We start from the raw sequence: 23,606 nt of genomic DNA, 5'->3' as shown, positions 1-23,606 counted from the left end.
AATTCGTCGAGTTTAAATTACAGACAGGACACGATCAAGTGGGAGTCGCTTAAATTTCGAGTTTCGCACCTTCAACGTGTCTCGATCCCGAGCCCAAATCCCAATTCGGAGACGTGCCAAGGTGCCAGTAAAAACGAAATCCATCGATCGTGATTCAATCCAAGAACTTGGCGGAAGCCTCCCGGGAGCTCGATCGTCGCTACGTCATTCGAGCCAATCAATAATCAAACGCCATCAGAATTATAGTTCAGTGAGTCAGATAACGAATGCGAAAGCCATCATCAGCAGCGCTTGCGCCACGGTCGTACTTTTCCACTCCGGCTACGAACTTTCCAGTGGTGTGGTGGGATCCGGTTTGTGGTCTGGCCGGTCCGCGGTTCACCTACAGATCCTGCCCGGACGGGTTTCCGTGCACTTCCGTGTGACCGGATTCTTGGGTGGCTCCCGGGAAACATTCCTGAGGACACACTTCCTCGATCTCACTTCTTCAGCTGGGGGAGAGCCAGTGTTGGACTTGAAATAGAACCCCCCGCTCGAGTCCGCACAGAAGAATGAGAAAAGAGAGAGAGTGTGTATTGGGTATATGGTTGCGACAGCAATGCCCAGAAGCCAGTTTCTACGCAGCCACGATCGCAACGGACTCTATATGATCACATCGATTGCATCAGGGCGCGCTCGGTGCGTCCGTTCAGTTTGTTGCAATTGTCGTATTTCTCAATCAACGCGCGCCGGTCTATTGCCGGTTCTGCTCCCGTCGGGGATGTGTAGCCGGGGCGGGGGGGTCCTTCGTACTTGGCGTTAACTGCACTTTCCCTTTCCCGTGCCCTAGACACCTTTCCCGTACTCTCTCTCTCTCTCTCTCTCGCTCTCGCTTTTTCCTCCCTCCCTTTCGGCTTCGCTCTCTGGATCATTCTCACACGCGCTCATATCGCTCATACTTGACCCAGAGCGTCCTAGAGCTCCGTCCTCAGAAGGTAGCGCGCGAATTTGAAACTTCACATCCAAAACTGGACCAACCGGCACGGAGGAGGGTCTATTGCATGAGGGTTGCCCTAGGCACCCGGTGGCACCACAGCTAGGTGTAAGGGGTGCAGGGAGCAGGGACCACAGGCAACACACTGCCAACTGGGCTCTGGGCTCTGGGGGCACACCTCGATCGATACCCGATTAGGGCCGACTTGTCCGTCTTGGCGGGTCTTGGGGCACGCGGGCAGGTCATACGCTCGAACCCTTCAAGACGCCAATTAGCTTTTCTCGCATCTTGCGCTAGCAGAGCAAATGGAGATGTAAATTTCACATACTGGGCTGTTCCACAAGTGTTTTGGCCTCGATACCGTTTTTTGTTATAATTATACACTCATGATATTTTTTTTCAAAAAGAAAAAATCATCGCATCGTGCAGTGATTGAATTTTTGCTTTTGGAAGGTTTGGAAAAGCAAAGGAAACAAAGGGGACGAAAGTTGAAAGTGTAAAGCATGGCCCACTTAGAATCAGGGAACAATTGCATGATTTCTAGCAGCGCCTCTGGTGGTCGGATTTCGGATGTGTTGATAGTCATATCTTTAGTAAACATTCATCTTTCAGTGCTGAAAGTTTCATCTTAGTACGTGGAGTTTATGGAAAGTTATGCTTAATTGAACTCGAAAGAAGAAAAATAATTGTGCACACTCTCGTCGGGAACCCCACGTGGTCTATTTTAAAAATCTCTAAAACACAAAAATTCACAAAATCAACTATATATGCTGTGCTTTACCGTTTCTGGGAACCCAATACCGTAGATTGAAAGATTCAGAGTAGACGTCGTAGTGGAACATACAATCGGCAGCTGAACTGGAAGGTTTTAAGATCAATCAAATCAATGAATCAATCAATCAAAGATCAAATTTTAAGATGGACGACGAAACATACGTGAAAATTGATTTTGGACGGCTTCCTGGACCAAAATTTTATCTCGCCACGGCACGGGGAGGTGTCCCCTCCAAGATCAAATTTGTATTCGCCAATAAATTTTGCACAAAAATTAATGATATGACAAGGAATTTGCACCTGTGGACAGAAATCAAGGTTTTCATCATAAACACAACGGTGAACTCAACTCTGTAAAAAGAAGAGTGTCTCAAAAAGCGAGTTCCATCATTTATTAAATCACACGCAGGTCCGGTAAAGTTTTGGCCTGATTTGGAAAGTTGCCACTATAGCAGGGATGTAGTTCTGTGATACTTTTACAATAAGATGGATTTCATCACAAAGGATATCAACCTACCAAGTTGCCCTAGACTCCGCCCAATCGAAAATTATTGGGCAACATAATAAATTTTTGAAATTTTTCTCTTAAAGTACAATAAAATACCTTCAATTTGGCACCTTGATGTGTTTCCTAAGTCAAACCAACCCCGAGATAGAGCTAATGCAATTGTTCCCGGTTCTAACTGGACCATTCTTTATAAGGATTCTTCGCCTTAAACTAGAGGGTAAAAAGGGGGGTTTCTGAGTATATTTATTTATTTATTCCAGACCCAAAATAATAGGCATTAAAAGCGTGTATCATCAAATGATGACGTCGTAGTAGCTGAGGAAGCGTATTTTGAAGACCTAGAAGGAAGATGTCCTGGAAGGCTACATTTTATAACAAAGTGAATTTGAAACCATAACAAAATGCTCGATTTTCTTATCAAAGGCAAAGAACTTATTGAACCGCCTAGTAAAGCGGACCGGAGCAGCGCGAGGACCTCCTGCGTGTTGGTTCTGCATGTGCCTGTGCCCGTGCCTGAGCCGAGTTGCGCCAGCAGGTCCTCAAGCTGTCGAAACCCGGCTCCAGCTCACTCGTCATCAGCATCAGCTCTACTTTTCGCTCGCTTCGCTTCGCTTTCGCCAGTCGCCCGTCGCCAGAGCCGATTGCACATCAAAGCCTGCGCCCGAGATGTGTCTCCCCAACGAGCGGCAAACGGCGATTGCGTCACTCTAGCGGTGACGGTTTATTACACACTTCTTGATCTGCCGAACCGGTCCGACGTGGATTCACACGGCACGGCCACGACCATTGAAGGTAAGGCTGGAAACTTATGGTTTTAAACCGCACGACCTAGAACCACCGTAGGTACCACCAGAGTCCGGTGTTGGCAAACAGCGGCCAGCTTGGCTTTATTGACCTGTTTGTAGGACCCCGTTATTGGGTATAAAATTTGAACGAACGAAATACTAGAATAGCGCGACGACGATGACGGACGGACTCAGACGGACGATTCGTATATGACGATCTGCAGGACCGGTGCCGGCCCTTCCTTGCACTCGCTCTTCTCCTTGATGTCCTGCAGTATCGCGTTCGTGATCGCCTCCAGGGCGGCCATTTCCTTCGCCTGCGCCTTCTTGTTACCGTGGCGCCGGGGCATCGAGACGACGGTAAGGACTCGCCGCAGGTCGTTGTGTAGGGCCGTCACATCGATCCCGGTGCCGGCCGATTCGCCCAACCGTCGCAGCGTATCCGCCAGTGGTCCGGAAAGGGCCTAGAAATACCGCGCGAGGGGGGGTTAGGAATGTTGGGGCTTAGTGGCCACCCCCCGCTCATGTGCCTACCTGCAGTTTATGCCAGCTCTGGGCGTACTGCCGGCGAACCAGCTCGATGATGGTGCTGGTGAGCGCGAGTCCGACCAGAATGTAGAGCGTGCACAGGAGCATGTAGTTGGGCTTACCTGCCGAAATGGGGGGGAGGACATTAGAAAGGACACTGACGGGGCACCTACTGGGGTACCTACTGGGCACCAGGTCCCCGAACCCGATGGTGGTCATGGTGATGAAGCAGAAGTAGTACCCGTCGAAGAAACTCCAATCGTCCTCCCACAGCAACAGCAGCCCTGTCCCGGCTGCCAGGTAGATCCCCAGAAAGCCGACGGCACCGACCGCGTACAGCCACTTCCGCTCCGACAGCTTGAAGCCGGTATCTGGGCAGAATCCTGCGAATGGCAGAATGGTGATCTGACTACATCGAACGACGTCCTCGTCGTCGTCCTCGGTACTCACTAGCCAGCGGAATCGCCGGAAAGTTCTTGACCAGTGTCGAGACGGCCCCGGCAAACAGACGACCCCAGTCGGCGATGACCGTCAGCGTGAAGGGGATACCGATCAGGGCGAACAGTAGACAGAAAACTCGGCCACCATCCGTCACTGGGACGATGTTGCCATAACCTGCAATGTGTGTGGAGACGTCACACCTTCCTTGTCCAACCGGCTCGGCCCCCTGGTCCCCGGGTGTACCAACCTACCGATGGTGGTGATTACCGTGGACGCAAAGAAAACGGCCTGCAGCAGGCTCCACTTCTCCACGGCCACCGGAAAGTTTTGGCCGGCATCGATCTGTATGCCGCCTTGGGCCGCATCCTGCACCACTCGCTCGTACTGCTCCAGCTCCAGCTCGAACAGGCGCTCCAGGTTGCGCACGTCCGTGTGGTTGACGATCGAGTAGATGAACTCTTGCCGGTGCCGCACCAGCGACGTACGGAGCCGGTGCGTGCGGGCGAGCTCGGCCGGAAGCTCGAACTTTTGGAATATCTGGAACGGCCACAAAAAAGGTCAAGTTGCGCGGTGGCGATCACGATCGAACATCCTCCGGGCACACACGGCAGGGGCAGGTGGGGGTCGCCAACCTTGAGACGGCGTGCGTCACAGACCGGCGTGACCGCATGCGAAGCGAGGTGGCGAGACCCGGTACTTCGAAGAATTTGATCGCACACAGGTCGGCCAGGTAGGCAGACCTGGTGTGGACGTCACGGTCCAAAGTGTCGATCGGAAATCGTGCTATTACGATTCCAGTTCCAACAGCCCACTGCCCATTAGCGTTTGTCGCTACCGGAAAGGTGCTCCACATACGCTGCGCGCATTTCCATAAGTGACTCGGCAGGAAGGGAACGCCAGTTGCGTTGGGAGGAATTCCTGCGCGTGATTTGATTTGCCATTAAGAGGGTTCTACGAAGATTCGATGATGCTCTTGGGGGCATCGTTTGAACCTGAACTGCTTCATCGAGCAAAGATCTGTGGATCTGTGGATCTGCTCCGTTCCGAACCACCTTCGTCCGAGTTCCCGGAGTTTTCCGGAGGAACTTTTAAATAGCATTTGTAATACACAGCTCTCACGTTGCAGCAGCAGCAGTTCGTTTTCGTAGCAAACTCAAAGTCAAATAAACAGACTGTGATTCTTCGCGAAGAAACCAACAAACAACCGTCAGCGGCGCGCGATGGAACGAGGTTTCTTAAAAGCACGTTCCAAGCAGGTTTATGGATTGTGATTTCGCGCCCACATTGTTTAGTGATATTTTTCCCCGTTCTTCGCTAAACTTTCAAGATCCGCTATCCACGGTGGTTGTAGTCTACCAGTTGGCAACCATGCGTCTCCATCGAAATCCAGGACTAGCGTCAACTATCGAAGTAGACCGAAATTAAAAAAACACCTACGGAAGGGATCTTTGCTAGCTAGCACACCTCAATTCCAGACCAATTCTCCTACCATCCAGAACGACACATTTGATGGCCCCCTACGGCTATCCCGAGGGTGCCGTTAATTGGTTGGCAAACAAGTCACAGCGTCGTATGAAGGTCCGCAGCCCAGAACTCCATCGGGAAGTTCATGTGGGTTGTTCGCGATTATTAACTGCTTCCTTCCGACTCGAGCGATTTCTTCAAATGCCGTGCACGTGTCGTGTTCTTCCTTTATTAATTCTTTCCGTTGTCTCTTTGTTCGCCTGAGGAGTCCCTCCGTGTTTTTAGGTGGTAGGGGCCTTTCTCGGCAACTCAACACACCCTAGGCGGGTTGGGTTTTGGTAGAAGCCATTAGAGAATATGATACGGTGCACTTCTCTCGCCATTCTATATATTATCAATCGCTGACAGGAAGGTCCCCCTCTGCAGGGATCTTGGAGAAAAAAATGGCACAACGACGACGAAGGAAGTGGGTTATTAGCCGTTGACGGTTCCACATATCCGCGGCACGCATAGACCGTGAGCGGCTGGCCCAATTTAGCGCTCGTTTTCGACCCGTTGGTCAGATCGCCGATGCGTTACGACTAGGTCGTTCGCAATAAAAATAGCCCTTCCATGAAGACTTTCGCTCTAGCTCCCTCGTTCCTAGCGTGCCATCCGCTTCGGTGGAAGTATCATTCCAGTTCGTTTCCTTTCCCGCCGGCTGCCAAACTGGTGTCACTACGGCCTGGCGTCGAATGTCTTCTCTAGCGACATGCTCCGAAAAGGAATGCTGACGCCATGGTACCGTTGCATTGAATGCAAGTCAAAAGTCCACAACTCAAGATTTGTTGGTATTTCCTTGTCCTGAAATGGCTGACAGCTGACCGTCGTAGGTCTGGCTGGAGTTCTCCGATCAGAGAAACCGCCAGGCGTTCAGATTACGCTGAAACAAGCCGCTGATTTGCCGCTTGGTCTGAGTTTTGCTTCCCTTTCTGTCCGTAACGGCCGGCCTAATATATATCGTAAATTCAAGCTGCTCGAAATTATGCAAAACGGCACACACTATGTGGTCTCTCTATACAGGGGCCGGTACGTCCCAAGGAGCAGATCTCCAAGTTTTTCTCTCCGGTCAGAAGATACGGTTTTTCTCTGCTCTCGACTCAGCGCGACCAGCTTGGATATCTGTGCTGCCGAGAACTGGGGGGGACTGCGGCATACAGGAGTCCGCTGAAGTCTATGAGTTAGATTATGTTATTTTTAGCTTCCTACGCTGCCGCATCCCGTGTTCGTGTACGGCCGTGCGTGCCTGCCGTAAGTCGCATAAATCTTCCTCTGCCATACTGCCACATGTTTGGCACGGGGGGTCCAGCTCGCCAAAGTGACCGGTGACGTCGTAGTCACACAAGTCATATCGCTCGTGGGACAACTCAACAACAACTTCATCGGGATCCGAGTCCGATTAAGAACGCTGTTCTCTGGTCTGCTCTAGCATCAGTGCACCACTTGCAGAATGCTACTAAGTGAGAATGTTGACACAAACCGTGTCATTTCAAAACGTGTGCGTCCCTAAGTAACTTCCAGTGCCCAATGCTATGAATTCGAGTCTATTGTACGGGGCAGCCAGCCACCACGTATTTCGCCTACAGGTAAACAGTTCACTTACGTAGCCGCCGACGCCGCAGTAGATGCCAAGTGACACTAAAAGCCCGAAGTGCGATAACACCTTCTTGATACGCCAACGGTTGCAAAACTGCACCAGCCGGGTGGTGAGCCTCGTCGGTTTGCCGGCCGACTTGACGTCGATTTTCTGAAAGTGCTCCAGGAGGTCATTTGTGGCCCTCCCGCTAGGCTTTGATGGGGGTTGATTGGCCATTTCGACGCCGGTGACGGTCGCTTATGCCACTACGTTTTGCGTTTTGTAATAATTTTGCCACAACCGTTCAGACAATCGCTGATGGTATGAAGTCCTGTTCTCACACTGTTTCGTTTGTTTCGTTTTTCACTGTTTAAATACAAAACCACACAGGGTGTTTTTTTTTTGGTTGAAAGATACGAGGTAAAGTTAGCGTGCAAATACAGACAACCGGTAAGTAAGGAAACCTCGCACACGGTTATGCAGTTGATTTTCCCGGAGTTCAATTTTCACCCAAAACCCTACGGCAGTGATTGGGAATACAAGAAGGAGGAGCAACGTCCTTCATCGGCGAGCAGTGGGAGTAAACTGCTGTCGGTGAAGATGGTGAAACCGAAAAAGAAAAACAAACCATCCAAATCTTGCGCCCATACCGTAGTGCCCGAACCGAAGATTCGGGCCGGTGCGAGTAGGTTTTCCGACAGAGACCAGCCAACTCTCGCGCAGTAGCTGCACGATTCGTGTGACGAAGATTTCGTGAGATCTGTGCGCTCTTGGTGAGGGTGTGTGCGTCAATTTGGCGACACGACAGGCGTTCAGGATGCCCGACCCGTCTGAGTCTGGTACCGCAATACCCGCAAAAAGTAACAAAATATCCTCTATTGGGTATCATTTAGTTTTCTCTCGTCCATCTCGTACCTGCTACTCGTACGGAGACTGTGTTCGTCTGAAGTCGACTCCCAAACTCATCAGTAACATTGTGGTCGCTAGCTCTGACGCCAACGTGTCCCGCTGCGCTCTCAGGTCAACACATTAAGTGGTCGTTTTAGTACGCAATTTACTACGTCTTTCGTGGGCCATCCAAACAAAACGCCCACTTCGACACACTGGTTGGCGGAAATTATGGCCACATTTTTATATCTTCCACACTGGTACTGGCAACACCTTGGCAATCGCAAAAATTCGTCGTTTCTATCAAAAATTTGTTTTGCTGTTTTTCGAACCACAATTCGTGGATTCGAATCCACATTTGCAACAAGTAACCGGAAATCGAACGCTAAGAACTACGCAAATTTTAAAATAAACTGCAGCAAATCTAGGCGCATTCCGCAACGGTTTTTGTCATATGCATTGCCACACGCTTTGAGGATCCAAGCTCCTTAGGGCGCTAGGGATTTTATGCTTGAGTAGGTGGAACCAGGAGGTTTTCCCGTATCGGGAAAAGGGGAAATTAAACACTCAACCAGGGACCGGGATATTGAGCACTCTGGGGGGGGGGGGGGGTGGGTGGGCGTATGAGGACATAGGCTAAATTTAACACACTCTAAGGGATGCTTAGTGTTGGTCTGTGGCACGTCTCGCTTATGAAACGGAGAAAAGAGAAGCGATGGAACGCTATTTGTTGGCTTATGCATGAATTCGATGTAAGTGGAATGCGCAGCTTTTACTCAGGCACGTTTGTTTAGGTTTTTCAACGCACCTTTTTTTTTTTCTTCAAAGCGTATCGCAGAAAACAATAATCTATCGAATAAGCGAGGATCGCATAAGCATGCTTAGTGCCCAGTAAGACGCAAGCTTATTAAGCGGTCAAAGTCAATGCATTTGTGTCATCACGAGATGTTGTGGATGTCTGCAGGCTTTGGAAGGGCTTCGCTCGAGGTTGCCGTGCCGTAACGCTACTCGAAGGGTCCCAAGCCTAGTCGGCATCCTGGTGTTTGCTGTGCTGCAATTATCAAAAAGGACGATCATTCGCATTTTTTTTCATTCATAATTTTTTCCCATAGGCAATTCGCGTTAGGCACATTTCATTTTGTAAACAATTTTCACGCAATGTTTGTTTTGATGAAGGAATTTGTACAGACGTTTAACGAAATGCGTGCTATTCGTTGATTGGTTGAAATCATAGCTTAGCATAATCGTAGCATAGATTTTCGTTTGTTTATACGTGATACTTCAGAGTTATCATGTACACTTCTTGATGTTATCGCCGGAACATTCCAATCAGGATCCGGTCGTGCGGTACTGAAATTTCACTCTCGATGGCAAACTAAGATTACCCTTAAAATACAGGTTACACAAAGAGCCTGCTGGGGTCAGATTCATGAGCGAAATTCAATGTTTTTGTTCTCACCAACATAGCTTCACACGGAGCTGTCATTTTGCAGCAGCGTGTACGCGCTACATTTTTTATGACAGAAGCATTTGTTTACATCTCGCGACACTTCTTGGAGTTGGTTGAAGCTTTTTTGGCGAACCTGGCCCAACCCAGCCCGCTTAACCTGCATATTACGGTAAGCTTAGTTAATCCCGTACAGAATAGCATCACGGATTCGGAGAAGATGTTTTGACGTTCAACAAATCAGGTAGCACTTCTTAGGAGCGTTGTTATGTAGGGGGTTTTACTGTATCGTCCGTGAACGAGATCTTTGAATGCTGTCGACAGGAGCATAAAAGGGAAAACATTCATTGTTGGTGTCGATGTGTTTTGTCCTCCACAGTGAATTGGTGCATTCCATGGTGTGCGAAATTGCGTAGCCACATCACATCTAGCGGCTGCGGCACGTATCTAATTCAAACAACAATCTGCGTGGAACTTGCCGGATGAGTGGTAGGCAGCGTGCCCCGAGTACTGCAAGATAAGATGCGCAAAACATGGATCAAGCGCGACAACATCTACTATAAACCTTTCTACAAGCAGAAGCTCAAACTCACGCTCATCAGCGTGCTGATGCTGGGCGTCCTGGTTTTCGTCTATCAGCTGGTGTACATTAGTCAGTTGTTACCGTCGGGGTCGACCCTGGCCAGCCAGATGCGCATTCCGCTCAAAGCTATTAGTAATGATGATAATCCCGTTGCTTCGCCAGAACTGGGCCGGGAAGACGGGGCGTCCAGCAGACAGCGAGCGGGCGGCGGCGGCAGGAGTGACGATCGGCGGGACTGGGCCAACGGGACGGTCTCCAACCACCGAACAAGCGCTACGGGGAACAGCAACCAGTTTGCATATGTCGAACGAATAGGAAACTACGAACGGTTGATCCTGCGGTAGGTATCATTGGATTGATCATTTTAGCCAGCCAGATGATCGCTGACTGATCCGCGCTCCCTTCTTTCCTCCAAACAGCGGTATCCGACTGCGTGATCTCGATCGCTACACGGAACAGCCGGGCGGCAAATTTCGGTGCCTGACTTCGGTGCGCGAAATCGTGTGGGAGCGGGTGAATGACGATTACTGCGACTGCACGGAAGATGGAAGCGATGAACCTGGCACCAATGCTTGCGATCGGGGAAGGTTCTACTGTCGTTTCCAGAAGCGCCACAATACTGGCCGGGGGACGGACGTATCGATACCGAGCGGTTGGGTGAATGATGGTGTTTGTGATTGCTGTGATGGCTCCGACGAGTGGCTGCCTACGATGGGCGAGTCGACGGCTAGCCCTTGTATCAACACCTGTAAGCATACATATTTCCTATAGTAGTTTCTGGATCCCAAGGGCTAGCCCGTCCCGAGGGCTGGAAGCCTACTGGGAACCGTTCTCACTTCGGTATTCGGCGATGTTTGGCTCACAGCGGTGGATGAGCGGTGGATACATTCGCGGAAGGAAAATAAATCTCCATTCCGTTTCGAGACGGCTATATTTAGCGTGTTTTGCGTCGTCGCACCAGCATGATGTGGGTATACGATTAAGGTAAATGTTAGGTTAAGCTGCAGTTTCAAATTTATTTATTTTATTTATTTATTTATTTGTGAAAATGCAGCCCGGAACACGCTTGCAGAATTCCATCAGACTCGAACCGGATAGCGACCGGATACATATCGAGACGGGATTTATCAAAGAGAATCGTACAGACAAATTACCATACACAGCCACACTCTCGTGTAGCATTGTTCGAGGACGTTTCGATGGTGTTCAGTTCGTTTCCTTAAGAAGTGATACGCCGTTTTGCACATCGAACCCAAACGAGTTGCTGATTCTCATTTAGCAAGTTCGCAATGAAACTTGGATTATGAATTTTGAAATTAAAAAATGTCCCTTACAAATTGAAATGGTCCAAAACAAACGGTTCAGATTGTGGTGTATCCTAGTCCTAGAACTCCATTGATTGTGACAGGATAGTTGGTTGGATAGTGGTTGAAACACGTAGGCTTCCCTCATTTTCCTATCACTACTAATGGTCGTCGTTGGTCCGCGTCCGTCTTTGTACCTTGCCTTGTTCCGCACATTTACGGCAAGAAAAACATCGACGAAACATCGATTGTATGTTGTGGATTCGCCTAGAAGTTCGCCGAATCTACGGTACACAAGCTCACCATGGGTTTGTATCTCGGGACTAGAGCGTCTATAGTTCGTGCGCATGCCATCAGAGGGCAGAAACGGAACCACGGCACCACGGAAAGTAGTAACCAAATGCGTTTCCATGCAAGTTTCACTCGTGCAATTGCCTGCACACAAGCGCGGTGCCGTTTTGAATCGGTGCCTTGCGACGGTTAGAATAACGGAACCACCACGGAGTAGCGCAGTGCGCTTCGGTTTCGCTGTTCACAGAGCCCGCCGATACGCGTTGTGTTACATAATACTGTTTTTCGTTTTATTTATCGATAAACCATCAATAGGGGAAACATTATTTTATTACTAGGAAACTGCCCGGCTACCGCCTGGGTCTGCGTGAAGGGTAGTATGGGCAAGGGCAAGATGATGTCTGTACACGCCTGGGATAGGGGCAGTCAGTTGCCGCGGCCTCTGCAGACGTGATAGCCAATTAATACAAACATTCTTCATCGTTGTCGTCGCGATCGTCACCGAGCCTTGGGGCAACGACTTGGCAACTCTATTCGCGTAGTACACTTTATTCTCGGGGATTTCGGCGGACGACGATGCTTCCGTTAGCCGTTCATTCCGGGAAATCGTCCAACGGGAGTCTACCACCACCGCTTTCCTCCCGGGAATTTTGAGCCTCGTTTTGTTTATTTTACTATTTGTTTCTCGCTGCGCTGCGCGTTCGTTGGCGGTGGTAGCCAAAGAGTTCGCAGCAGTTACGGTTGCCCACCAACGTTCTTCCCTTACGATCAGGCTCGCGGGCATCCTACGTTTCTACACAACAAATACACGAATCAAACTAATTATGTTTATAGCTTTTTTTTCTTCTTCTTTTCCTCTTTCGCCTTCTACTGTCATCTTGTCCCCCTGTTCCGGTTCATTTCTGTTCAAGATGCCGTCAGCGTGAATCGTCAATCTACAACCCCCGCAACAGCTTACTTCGACACGGGGCGCAGTGCGTGTGGTGGGGGGAATTGCAGATTATCGGGAGCAGTGGGCCATGGGGAGTGAGTAACAATGCCACTCTTTGCTGCTCAATCGTGCCTGTATATGTACATAAACTGTGTACGATTACTAAAAGCTAAACACAGTTCAGCCCACCACCCTGTTTCCTTAGCAAGACACCGAACGATGCTTTACGAAAAAACATAGCCATTCGCCAGCATAACTAGGGTTTGGATTTTCAACTGTCGAATACTTGACTTTTAAAATGTCCAACTTCGTTCTGGAAATTGTAAACAATGAGTAAAACATTTTGACATTCACGAAACGGAAAATATTTAAAACTTTTTTTCCATCCTGTGGGGAGTCTTCAACTCAAACTGTACGTAATTGGAAAAGCCCGTGCCGATACAGCGATCCAAACACTCGATGGAACACTGGCTTGTGACACTCTCGGACCGCACCACACACCGAGTCATGTTTTTATTGCTCTTCACCGAGAGTGTGGCTGGGGCTTGCGCTAGGCATCGTCTGAAACTTGCTCAAGAAACACGGGTCCTTCCGGGCTCGAACTGTGTCTGTACGGAACGCTACTGCTTCCAACCCTGCTGAACCGTGGCTGAAGTGGCTTCGAGAACGGATCGGAGCTTGGAGTACGAACTGTCCACGAGCGCCCAAAGTGGTGAATTGCGCTACGAAACAGGGATCCCTAGGTCCCTGGAGCCCACCTATAGGTCTAGTAAGCGCCAGATGTACACCCGAGCGTTGCCTGTCACCCGAGTTCACCCTCCTCCGCGGCGTACTGCCCCAGCCTAGCCTCGGGCGTCTCGGGGGCGGCGGCGCCGGATGCGTCCAGGAAGTCGATCGTAGCCCCGATGCCGATGGCCGCCGCTAGGGAGACCTGCGAGAACACGACGCTCGCCGCCGCCGCCGCCGCTGCCGTCGCCGCCGCCGTCGTCTGGCTTCAGTAGGGCCGCCAGACGGAGCCGTTGCCGTTGTCGGCCGTCTGTCCGATTTGGCCCGGCCCCCCGGGCGGCATCCCGCCGCGGCCGACGACCCCGGCGGCTCCACCGCCCAGCACCGCCCGGTGGCCGGTCTCGTCGAGGGCGCCGCGCGCCATCGCCCCACAGTTACCGATCAGCGACAGGTCCTGTTGGCCGCCACCTCCGTGGCCGCCGATCAGATTCGTGCCACCGCCGCCGCCGCCGCCTCCAGTTTGGTGGTGGTGATGGTGATGGTGGTGGTGCCGGTGCGAGGCAGCGGCAGCCGCCACCGCCACCGCCTGGTTGCTGCTGGCCGCCGTCAGGTGATCCATCACGCTCTGCAGCTCGCCGACGTGCATGGCGGCCGCGGCGGCCGTAGCCGCCACGGCGGCCGTCGCGCTGTGGTGCGCGGGGCTGCCGGTGGCGGCGACCGCGGCGGCCGCCGCCGACGCCGCTCCGTGCGGGGACTGGATGTGGTGGTGGTGGTGGTTGACCGAGTGGCCGAAGCCGCCCACCGACGCCTGGTTAGCCGCCGTGTAGAGCTGCGAGTAGAGCAGGCTGGCGGGCAGGACGGGGTACAGGGACGAGCCGTTACAGCTGCTGGTCCCGTTCGACCCACCGTAATTGCAACCTCCCCCGGCCCCCGCGTTTGAGCCGCCGCCCCCACCGTTGCCGCCGCCACCGCCCTGGTTCATCACGATGCTGCTGGAGAAGTTCTGATTGTGGCCGCCGCCGCTTCCCACTCCTGCTCCACCGCCTCTTCCACTTCCTCCGCTTCCTCCACCGCCTCCTCCCCCTCCTCCTCCTCCTTCACCCCCACCAGCGCCGCCACCTCCCGTGCCGACGCCTCCATTGCCTGCCGAGCCGCCGCCGCCGCCGGCGGTGGTGGAGCTTGGACCGCTTCCACCGCCGCCGAGGTTGGGCGTGTTGGACGACAGGATATCGTCCTGGACGGGGGATTCCGCTTGCGACGAATCACTCAGACTGCGAGGGCCGCTCTGGCTGCTGGTGAGTCCGTACGCGTCAGGATGCGTGTTGGCGCTGGCGGTTTGCGCGTACCTCGGCACGATCAAACCGTTCGAAAGGTGCGTGGGGATGTGGGGTCCGAGCCCGTTACCATTGTTACCACCACCGCCTCCGCCGCCGCCGCCGCCGCCGCCACCACCTCCGCCACTGTTACCGTTGCTGGAGTTGACGCTGACCGCGTTGCCCATGATGTTGGTCTGCACCATGTGGTTGGTGGCCTGCTGCGTGGCCCCGACTAGGCTGCTCAGGTGTTGGTCCAGGTCAGCGGCCGTCGAATCCGGTAGCACTAGTTTTTTTTTGCGTCCGCATCGGAAAACGAAGCGTGTGTTAGCGTAGAACGCCCACGTCATCAGGCAGACGCTCAACTCTCTCTCTCTCTCTCTCTCTCTCTACTTACTGGCGACGCAGTCCCGAGCCGAGACGGAGAACTCCTGGCCAGTGTTCTGTTCGCCCGAGTTGCAGGTGAAGCCGAGCGCGTGGTTGTTGAACTGGGAGGCCGTCGGTGTGGTGCAGGACGTCAGATACGGCGAGTAGGGCCCGGTCGAGCTGTAGCTCCAGTGCGAGTTGGTCGAGCTGAGCCCAAACTGGGACATGTCTGCAAGCACACGGGAAACAAAGCAAAGCGTTCTGTTGTGTGTGTGTCTGCTTGTGTGTGTGTGCGCGCGCGCGCGTGTGTGAACAATGCACCCCGTGCCCCACGCCTAACCATCGCTAATGGAACGGTCGAACGGACCCTGGTCCAAACAGATGATCACTCGAAATGAGTGAACTTGATAAAATCGGAGTGACGTGAAGTAGCAACAACCAAGAGCCACGAATCAAAAATGGAATGTACGTAACCCTTGGAAATTCAAATGTCGCAGACAATTTTTTGAACAGACCACATGGTACATCAAGGGAAATTCATACAAACAGCTCTTCAAACAACATGCTTCATAATAAATAGGGTCCTGTAGAAAAAAGGTAAAGATAAAAAAAGGACAACATCGCAATGTCAGAGAAAATCCCGTGACGTTCCTGGACAACAAAACGATCGAGCACATCTACCCGTAATTATCTCAAAACCATTGTTTGAAGCAGGCACCTAAGTCCCGGGACTAACGATGAAAATAACATTTTATCGGCAAAATTCTTCATTATTCATAAAGATAATCTCCTTCAAGTGTAATACAATGATTCCAACGCTTCTCTAGCTTTTCAATGCCATGTTTGTAGAACGATTTGTTTTTTGACTCAAAATGAGCCTCAGTAGCAGTGATCATCTCCTCATTCGAGCCATATCTTTTTTCCCTGGAGCATCTTTTTGAGATCCGCAAAGAGTCACTGGGGGCAAGATCCGGCAAGTTCGGAGGATGATTTCGGACCATTTGGAGAAAAACCTTTTTAATAGCAAATTTTTGTGCAAAATAGTAAATGCACTACCAGTTGATATGTTCAGCATCTTAGCTATCTCGCACACTTTCATTTTGCACTTACCCATTACGATTTTCAATACTTTCTTGGTGTTTTCGGGAGGTCACTTTAACCACTATAATTTTTTATGGTTATGTTTCAAATTGCGTCAAATTTTGACACACCTCATCTGAAGGTTGGTACTTCTGAACCTTGGTATATAAAAGGCATTATTAGCGGCATCTCTGTGCTAGTCCCGGGACTTATTGAACGATGTGTTATAATTATGATCAGATTTTCTTATGTTTATCTCAGCCTTCGCGTCTCAGCTGTCTCATACCGGGAAATCGGGAATAAGAAACCTAGCCTATCGAATAAGGTACAAAATGATCATACAGGGTGCGTGCACTTTTTCATTTGGTTATAAAAAACGGTTTAATATTTTTCGAATGCTTGAACTTTTATTCGAAACGATCATTCATGGCGTTTTTTTGTGGAAAACCATTTTGGTGAAATTGGAGTACATTTTCGACTGTCGGTAATGGCAATTCGAATTTCGGTCTTAAGATCATTGCTGGGTGCTGGTTTCTTCGCGTAACATTTATGTTTCACCGCAGCCCAAAGATGATATGGTCCAATGCTGTCAAATCGCAACTTCTCAGAGGCCAACTCACAAAACCATTTCTGCAGAGCATTCGCTATTCGGAGATGCGGCGCAAAAAATCGATCACTCGTTTTGGGTGCATTGGCTTCTCTTGCAAGACGTGTGAGTTTTGCGAACCCCAAAAACGACAATTCTGCTTATTAAAATAGCCACCGACGGTTGGAAATGAGCTTTTCAAATACCGTACCGTTGGAGTTGAAGAACTTGAACCACTTTGGAAATTAGTTTTTCATATTTCCCCATTTTCTGCAATCAAAATTGTATTTTGCACATAAATGGAATGAATGAACCTTTCGAATTCGAAAGTTCAAGCATCGCCAAATATTAAGTCGGTTTTTATCCCCAAATGAAAACAACAATCTTATGTGGCTCACCCTCACCCATTTACTTTTTTTCTTGACGTGATTGTTAGCTTGAAGCGCAAAGAACCCGGAGATCAGTGATCGCCAAATTTCTTTCGGGACTAAATCAGACCCCATCAGAGCAAAGGGGTTTGGAGCAAAGTGCTTCCCTAGAAAGATACGTCTCACAATTCTGGAAGGGGTCTCTGCTGAAGACGGAAGTGAAAGCAGCCCGTCTCGGACATGCAAACGAAGGTTTTCTAGATCCAGAATCGGTGGTCAAACTCAAAACATGTATTCAACCGACCGACAACCCGAGTCTCGACCACAACATGTGTTCGGAACACGAAGTACTGAGCATGTAGTGAAACGCCGTCATCACCACGCCATGACAAGCAATTGCTGAGCAAAGGATAAACCACTGAAGGTACTGTTACAAGAATTATTACGTTTTGCGTATTGCTTGGGACCAGAAAGTAAAGAAGATGCTGACGCTGACTGGTTCCAAACCGAGAGCCACCTTCAAGATTGAAATTTTCCTTTATTTCGCCGTCTAGAGCTTCAAACTGCGCTGATAGGAGATCGTTGAGGTAATGAACGGGTGTATGTAGGTTGAAGTACCGTCCGGGCCGAGTGAGTTAGAGTCCTTCCAGTGTGAGAACTGGAGCTTCTAAGCTCCAGGTGGCTTAACCCTTGGAACGGTTCGGAAGGTGAGTCCTTAATAACCGGTGATCACCGAAGAACCGAAAGCCTAGGTTTCCATCACTACCTTGTCACCTCAACTTATTCTACGTGTGATTTGCATCCGCGGAAACCATTCCCTTCTGATGTTCCATTCCGCGCTATTCGTTAAGTCCGGCGCTACAATTACACGACTAACGCCGTGCAGTTAATTATTCCAAACCCCAAAAACCTTTAAACTATCGCCACTGAGCTGAAGGGGCACGAAGGGCCTGGGGCGATGGAATGAAGGGGGGGAGGATTGTGGATTGGAGTGCAATATTTGCACCGGTGCATTAACAACTGCCACTCGCGTGGTCACCACCACTGACCACGCTCGAGGCACGTGAGGAGACACGTGGGTGGGAGGGCGTTTTAGTGCCCCTTTCCCGCCCACTCTTGACCCACCCCCGCCCACCTCGCCGCACTGCGACAAAAACGCATCGATGTGGTTTCCTATTCCGGGCCGCCGCGGGTATTGTCTATTGTTAGGCGTGTGCATTACATACATTTAGGCGTCGCCGATGTACGGGCGCGGTCGTAATTGCGAATCGTTCGGCAGTAGTTTGCCACCGATGGGGTAAAGAAATGGAAAGAGACAGGGGGAGCTGCTGGGTAAGCCCCGGGGCACTGCGCAATGGCTTCGGCACAATCGCGCTATAGCGCTATATAGCTGAGTGTGTCAGGAATCGCGGGTTGCGTGAAGTGCACACAACATAAAACGGTGGATATGGAGCGAAAAAGGTGAACACCTATCGCTAGGTGTTGGCAACAAACCTGTGCCGTGTAGAGTGCCCTATGCTCCCGGTGGGGAGGATTCCTACAACCACCCTCCAATTAAACCACCGCCCGCCGTAAAATTTTCGGTGCCGCAGACGGCGATGTGTTTTGTTAGGAGGAATGTGAGTAGTTTCCTCCGAATTTGGGCATCACCTTGCCTGAACACCACACACTCGAGACGACGAAGACAAAGGCAGACAGAGAGTCTCGATAGAGACAAAGACAGACAAAATATAAATATCTAAATATATATTTATATATATCTATACATATATATATATTAATGTACTTTAAATATATATATTTAAATATATGTATGTGCTTGTATGTGTGTCTGTATCTGGGTGGTTTTGTGTGGGGGGTGGCAGGTGGGTGGGTGGCGGGTGGGGGGGGGTGGCCTACTGTTTCGAGGAGGACAGTCGTTAACGTCGGCTATTTTATCTTAAACTCTCATCATCAAGGCAATCGATTTCCATTCGTTCCACGGGGTCAGCGCGGCGTGTGATAGTGGGGCCCTCTCCGCCCCACCCCACCCCGCCCCGCACACGACCCGTCTGCCCCCTTGCCCACCACTCGCCACTCTACACGCATCTCCTCTCTCCGGTTCACTCGGTTCAGTTTTAATTTTTCATCGCACTGTAGCATCCTAAAGCCAGTGAGGGTGTCCTCCACCTCCTCCCGCAAGGATATATGTAGCCCTGTGTGTACGTGTTAGTGTGTGCGCAAGGGTAAAGCAAATGTAATTTTTCAACCCAACCGACCTAGACTACGGTCGGCCGGAGAACTTCCGTGCCCGGGTTGAAAGCAACCCTTTCCCGGCAGAGATGCTGCTCCTTTCATCTTGCCGAGCTACCTCGAGTATCGGTTCCGGACGATGAAAATATTTACGTACCTTCAATAGTAATTTATGGGTAACGCACAGCAGAAACAAATGGAGAACGGCGGCCACACGGCTGGCCGGACAGCCGAAGAGCCGGCCAGCCATCCTTGGGCAGCCTTCTTCCCGAAGGAAACCGGCGGTGTGGGCGATGGTGGTGGCCGCACGAAAGTCCTTTAACCCTTTACGTAGCAAAAACCCCGTTCGTACACGAATAGCAATCGAACCATATAGTACCCGCTTCGAATAAATTCTAATTACGAGCTTAACGGTAATGGTCACTTATGATTTGTGGCGCGTCCGGAAGGTGGACCTGTACGAACCACTGTACTTGAAATACGTAACTAGAATATGCCAGTGTAAAAAGCTGCGGAAACTGAGCAAACACTGATTCGAACTTTGAGATTCCAAAAACAGCAAAGAAGGTTCCCTAAAACTAAACCCCGGATTAATGGATGTAGAAAATCGTAAATTGGGTTCGTTTTCACTTAATTGCAACGATCTAGGCGATCTTGGGAAAGATCGGTTAGAAACTAAAAACTGCTGCCGATAGATTGGGTCCGAATATATCCGAAAGATCCGGCACACATTCGGTAGTTAGCTCGAAAAATCAAGACCATCAAGGAAATTAGCGAACGTAAAATTATATGGTTAACTAGCTGACATCCTCAATACCTTGGAACCTCAGGAAGAGTGTTCAGCCTTTGGAATCTTGTACTTGAGAATTGCTGATGATCCAAAAACCTGCCTTTGGGGTTCGTAATAATAGACGACGCCGTTTATTCCACAGTCAGATTCCTGCGTCCGAAATGATCGTCATCAGACCTACGAGCCTGCCCACTATGGTACAGATCGTTTGGACTACGTGGCATAACATATAATTTAAATAGATTTAATTTGAAACATTTTCATTTCAAACATTTAGATACCTTAGCATTTAGATACACGCCTCAGAGCAACATAGAAAGCCGTTCGAAGCGCCCGAAAATTTTAAACGTCGACTGGACAAACTCTCGACTTCTGTAATTGGCATTCAGTAAAGTACAACTCAATTTAAAATCCGCGTATATGCTACAAAAGTAGTGTACAAAAACATCAAGAATACAAAAATAATGTATAATAATGCTATAAAATTGTTAAAAATGCTCGTTGCTTCGCCCAGCCCAGCTGCCATCGAAGAAAGTTTTCGCCCCAACCTACTACGATCGGGAATGTTGAAAATACCCCCTTACGATTTTAGCACCATTGTCCTTTTCGCTGGACCAATCCTGCTCACCTTCCTCTCATTCGACGCGTCCTGTTTCGCGGAGCAACCTTCGTCACACCGGATACTTTATATCGTCTACCGTTTTGGAATCCTTTATTCTTCCATGTATCGTGCATCACTTTAAAGGTGGCATTTTCATTTCGAAAGATTTTTATGCGCATTACAGGGTGGCAACGAGCAAGTGATACACTCATTCGAGAGGCCATCGTTTTAATTTTTACAGCCGTAGGTCCGATATTTGTTTACTATTTGAAGAAGTGCTATGTTTGCAGTTTACTCATACGTGACAAAGTCAGTGCTTGTGTTTCGTTCACCAGAAAATTGTAATGGATTCTTATAGAGAACGAATCAAGATCTTGCATCTTCAAAACCTCACAAACATTCAGAAGAGGAGGAAGCTGTCATATCTGAACTTGACCACATTATTCGTGTACAGGACCATACAAGCGATGAAGGAGCGAATTCGACGAAATCCGACCGGCTCGGGAAGAAAAATGGCACGTGATATGAAAATGAGTCACAGCTTCATGCAAAACATAATCGAAAAGGATCTTGGATATAGGCCTTTTAAGAAGCAGAGGATTCATGGATTATCTCTCAAAAATGTTGTCGACAGGTTTGTCAGATCTCGGACGCTCCTGAAGATGCACGCTGCTCGCAACATAATTTTTTACGGACGAAAAATTGTTCACTTTAGAGGCAACTTTGAACAAGCAAAATGATCGTGTCTATGGCGGAAGTCTTTGTGATATACCAGCCGATAAAAGAGAGGTAGAGGAAGGATAAAAAAGGAGTCGAGAGGTACCAAAATGCATCAGCTGTGATGGTTTGGGGAGCAATAACAGCCAAAGACAAACTATCACTGTTATTCATCGATCAAAAGCCATTTGCTTTCTAGTGCCAATGAACTTTTTGGAGATGAAGATTTTTGCTTTCAACAGGATTCAGCCCCTGCGCATAAAGCATTGCATGGTTGTTCAGAAATGATGCACAAAAATTTGCCATATTCCACCAGTTCCTCTAAATGGCCCTCATCGTCTTCCGATTTGAACCCACTCGACTTCAGTATCTGGGGTTACATGCTAAGAAAGTTAGACGATATAAAGCATATGAGTTTGGACACTTTCAAAAATCGTTTAGTCAAAATCTGGGATGAAATGCCGAACGAAGTCGTGCCTGCAGCGTGTGATGCTTTCGAAAAGCGACTTCGTGCCGTAATCAAACAAAAAGGCAAAATTTTTGAATTGAACTAAATACAAATGTAAGTTCAATACTAAAATGTTATTGAAACACCTAGACGAGAGAAGAAAAAAATATTCTGATTTTTATGACATAATTTAAGTGTATCAATTTCACGTTGCCAGCCGGTAGTGTGCCCTTCAAAATTATGTGCAGACTGGCTACTTGCTGGGAGAGAGCCGTGTAGTGATGGAGGGAAGTTAATGGCAAATACTTTAGCCATTTCAGCCTTCAGAAATATTAGGCGCTAGTCAGCCGTAGCCTCTGAGTTTGTTAAAAATTCACAGATACCATAAAAAAATATTATGACAACATTACTAAGTTCGTTCTACACGCGCTGTCATTTTGCGGAGCTTCACCATTATTCATATATTTATTAACAAAATCTTTTTAAAACAAAGTCCGGTCCGGTGTTGCTGTTTTTAAAAAGGAAGGTGCCTCAGTGAACACGGGACAGGTTATGTGAATCAACCTGCCAGGTCCCATCCTCAGCAGCGGTCGCAAAACCCAGCACAGAAAGGACACGAGAGACGGAGATTGTTTGATTGTTGTTTGACGAAAAAAGAAAACGTCCCGGGCCGGCGACAATCAGAATGTGGTGGGCGAGCGTGGTGCATCGGCGAGATCTGCAGGATGCCGCCCACTTTTATTGAGGGATGATACGCGGCGCTGCTTGTTCACCATCAATAACTTCAACGCTAGTGCTGGCCGGAATCCCATCGGAGATTCCGCGTAGTCAGAGCGTGGACTCTAACCCATCCGTCAATTGACTGACGGTTTCGATTGTTGGCAAGGGATCGAAGATACAGGACACTTATCCAATGTGCGTTTATTGCGTAATTCCGGAAGCATCGAGTTCTTCTGCTCGAAAAAAAAAACGGCTGGAAGAAGTACTGACGTCTGATGGGGCTTTCTCGACTGCCAAGATTTGATCTTCTCGCGTGAAGCTCGAAGGAACGCCGAATTTCTGAGACCATCGTCCACCGGAGTATTTGGCAAAGACGCCCCAAACAGGACGGGTGTGTTCCCGATGGGATCCTGGTGTTGGTCCAACAGGAGTGTCCAACAAGACGCCTGCAATGGCGGCCCAGAAAAAGGAGAAGCCGAAAGGAGCGAGCTGACGGCGAAAGACGAACACAAGACGGGGGTGAAGTCCCAGAAATGGCTTTAGCCACGCCCCGCTCGAGATGCTTTCCAAAAACCTGCTGCTTCTTTGGGCGCCCGACGACCACCACGTGGAAGTCCGAGCGGAAGCCCCTCCGCTCGGGGGGATGATGCTTTGCGCCTGCCCTGACGTCGTTCCTTGCTGGGGCTTGCCGGACGCGAAAGCGCGGCTTCGTGGCCGCTTTCTTCGGGAAGCCTTCGGAACCGCTCTGGCGTGGCGCGACCGCGGCCGAAGATGTTGCTGTCGCCCAAGATTCGCGCACTCCCCACCCCCCCAACCGGTGGCAGGGGTTTCTTTCTTTCCATTCGCCTTCCGCATGGGTCGGTCGGCTTGGCTTGTGTCGTCCCTCTTTTGCGGTTGGCGTCGACGGCGAGGTTGGGTGGGTCGTCGGGCCTATGATTGCATGCATCTTCCTTTTTTTTATTCCTTCCATTTCGTTGGGGAGCTTTCAGCGTGAATACATTATTCAGGCGCTCGGCCAGGCATTCGTCCAATCACCAGTTACGAGGGAGGGAGTGGACAACTTCCCCATTCGAACGGCGGGCCCTACGCACGAATGGTTTAGAGTACTCTTGTAACCGCAAAAAAAA

The 23,606-nt window shown here is 49.8% G+C and overlaps 3 protein-coding genes across 5 annotated transcripts in view; 1 reads left to right on the top strand and 2 right to left on the bottom strand.

Annotated features, from left to right (window-relative positions):
* Window positions 1-3,177: 3,177 nt before the first annotated feature.
* On the bottom strand, window positions 3,178-7,325 carry LOC131213246 (TWiK family of potassium channels protein 7). The gene is made up of 6 exons (XM_058207253.1): window positions 7,116-7,325; window positions 4,261-4,546; window positions 4,019-4,183; window positions 3,754-3,951; window positions 3,575-3,690; window positions 3,178-3,504 (listed from the first exon to the last, which is right to left on the bottom strand). Exons 1-6 carry the CDS (start codon window positions 7,323-7,325, stop codon window positions 3,232-3,234), a joined length of 1,248 nt encoding a protein of 415 aa, XP_058063236.1. The 3' UTR covers window positions 3,178-3,231.
* A 2,209-nt stretch (window positions 7,326-9,534) lies between these two features.
* LOC131213616 (uncharacterized) lies at window positions 9,535-11,094 on the top strand. Of its 3 annotated transcripts, XM_058207695.1 has the most exons (5): window positions 9,535-9,595; window positions 9,803-10,075; window positions 10,169-10,346; window positions 10,426-10,973; window positions 11,061-11,094. In XM_058207695.1, exons 2-4 carry the CDS (start codon window positions 9,946-9,948, stop codon window positions 10,775-10,777), a joined length of 660 nt encoding a protein of 219 aa, XP_058063678.1. In that variant the 5' UTR covers window positions 9,535-9,595; window positions 9,803-9,945; the 3' UTR covers window positions 10,778-10,973; window positions 11,061-11,094. The 3 variants fall into 3 exon arrangements, with proteins under 3 accessions (XP_058063678.1, XP_058063676.1, XP_058063677.1); XM_058207693.1 differs by having other exon boundaries at window positions 9,803-10,346; XM_058207694.1 differs by lacking the exon at window positions 9,535-9,595 and adding an exon at window positions 9,611-9,667 and having other exon boundaries at window positions 9,803-10,346.
* A 2,432-nt stretch (window positions 11,095-13,526) lies between these two features.
* LOC131213242 (uncharacterized) overlaps window positions 13,527-23,606 on the bottom strand; it is a 17,418-nt gene continuing 7,338 nt past the window's right edge. The window contains exons 2-3 of the mRNA XM_058207249.1: window positions 14,969-15,166; window positions 13,527-14,857 (exon numbers count right to left, since the gene is read on the bottom strand). Of these exons, the coding sequence (XP_058063232.1) occupies window positions 13,527-14,857; window positions 14,969-15,166 (1,529 nt within the window). The remainder of the gene's footprint in view (window positions 14,858-14,968; window positions 15,167-23,606) is intronic.

Source organism: Anopheles bellator, chromosome X (assembly GCF_943735745.2).
Source record: "Anopheles bellator chromosome X, idAnoBellAS_SP24_06.2, whole genome shotgun sequence".
Classification (NCBI taxonomy): domain Eukaryota; kingdom Metazoa; phylum Arthropoda; class Insecta; order Diptera; family Culicidae; genus Anopheles; species Anopheles bellator.
Note: the sequence above shows the minus strand (reverse complement) of the source record. Positions and strands in the feature narration are given on the sequence as shown.

What these genes read in the sequence shown, in the direction of transcription:
- LOC131213246 (XM_058207253.1), bottom strand. Translation starts at nt 7,325, where the DNA reads ATGGCCAATCAACCCCCATCAAAGCCTAGCGGGAGGGCCACAAATGAC. An exon ending in CACGGTAATCACCACCATCG is followed by an intron (nt 4,184 to 4,260) that starts GTAGGTTGGTAC and finishes CACACATTGCAG; the next exon opens with GTTATGGCAACATCGTCCCA. An exon ending in TCCGGCGATTCCGCTGGCTA is followed by an intron (nt 3,952 to 4,018) that starts GTGAGTACCGAG and finishes TGCCATTCGCAG; the next exon opens with GATTCTGCCCAGATACCGGC.
- LOC131213616 (XM_058207693.1), top strand. Translation starts at nt 9,946, where the DNA reads ATGCGCAAAACATGGATCAAGCGCGACAACATCTACTATAAACCTTTC. An exon ending in TACGAACGGTTGATCCTGCG is followed by an intron (nt 10,347 to 10,425) that starts GTAGGTATCATT and finishes TCCTCCAAACAG; the next exon opens with CGGTATCCGACTGCGTGATC.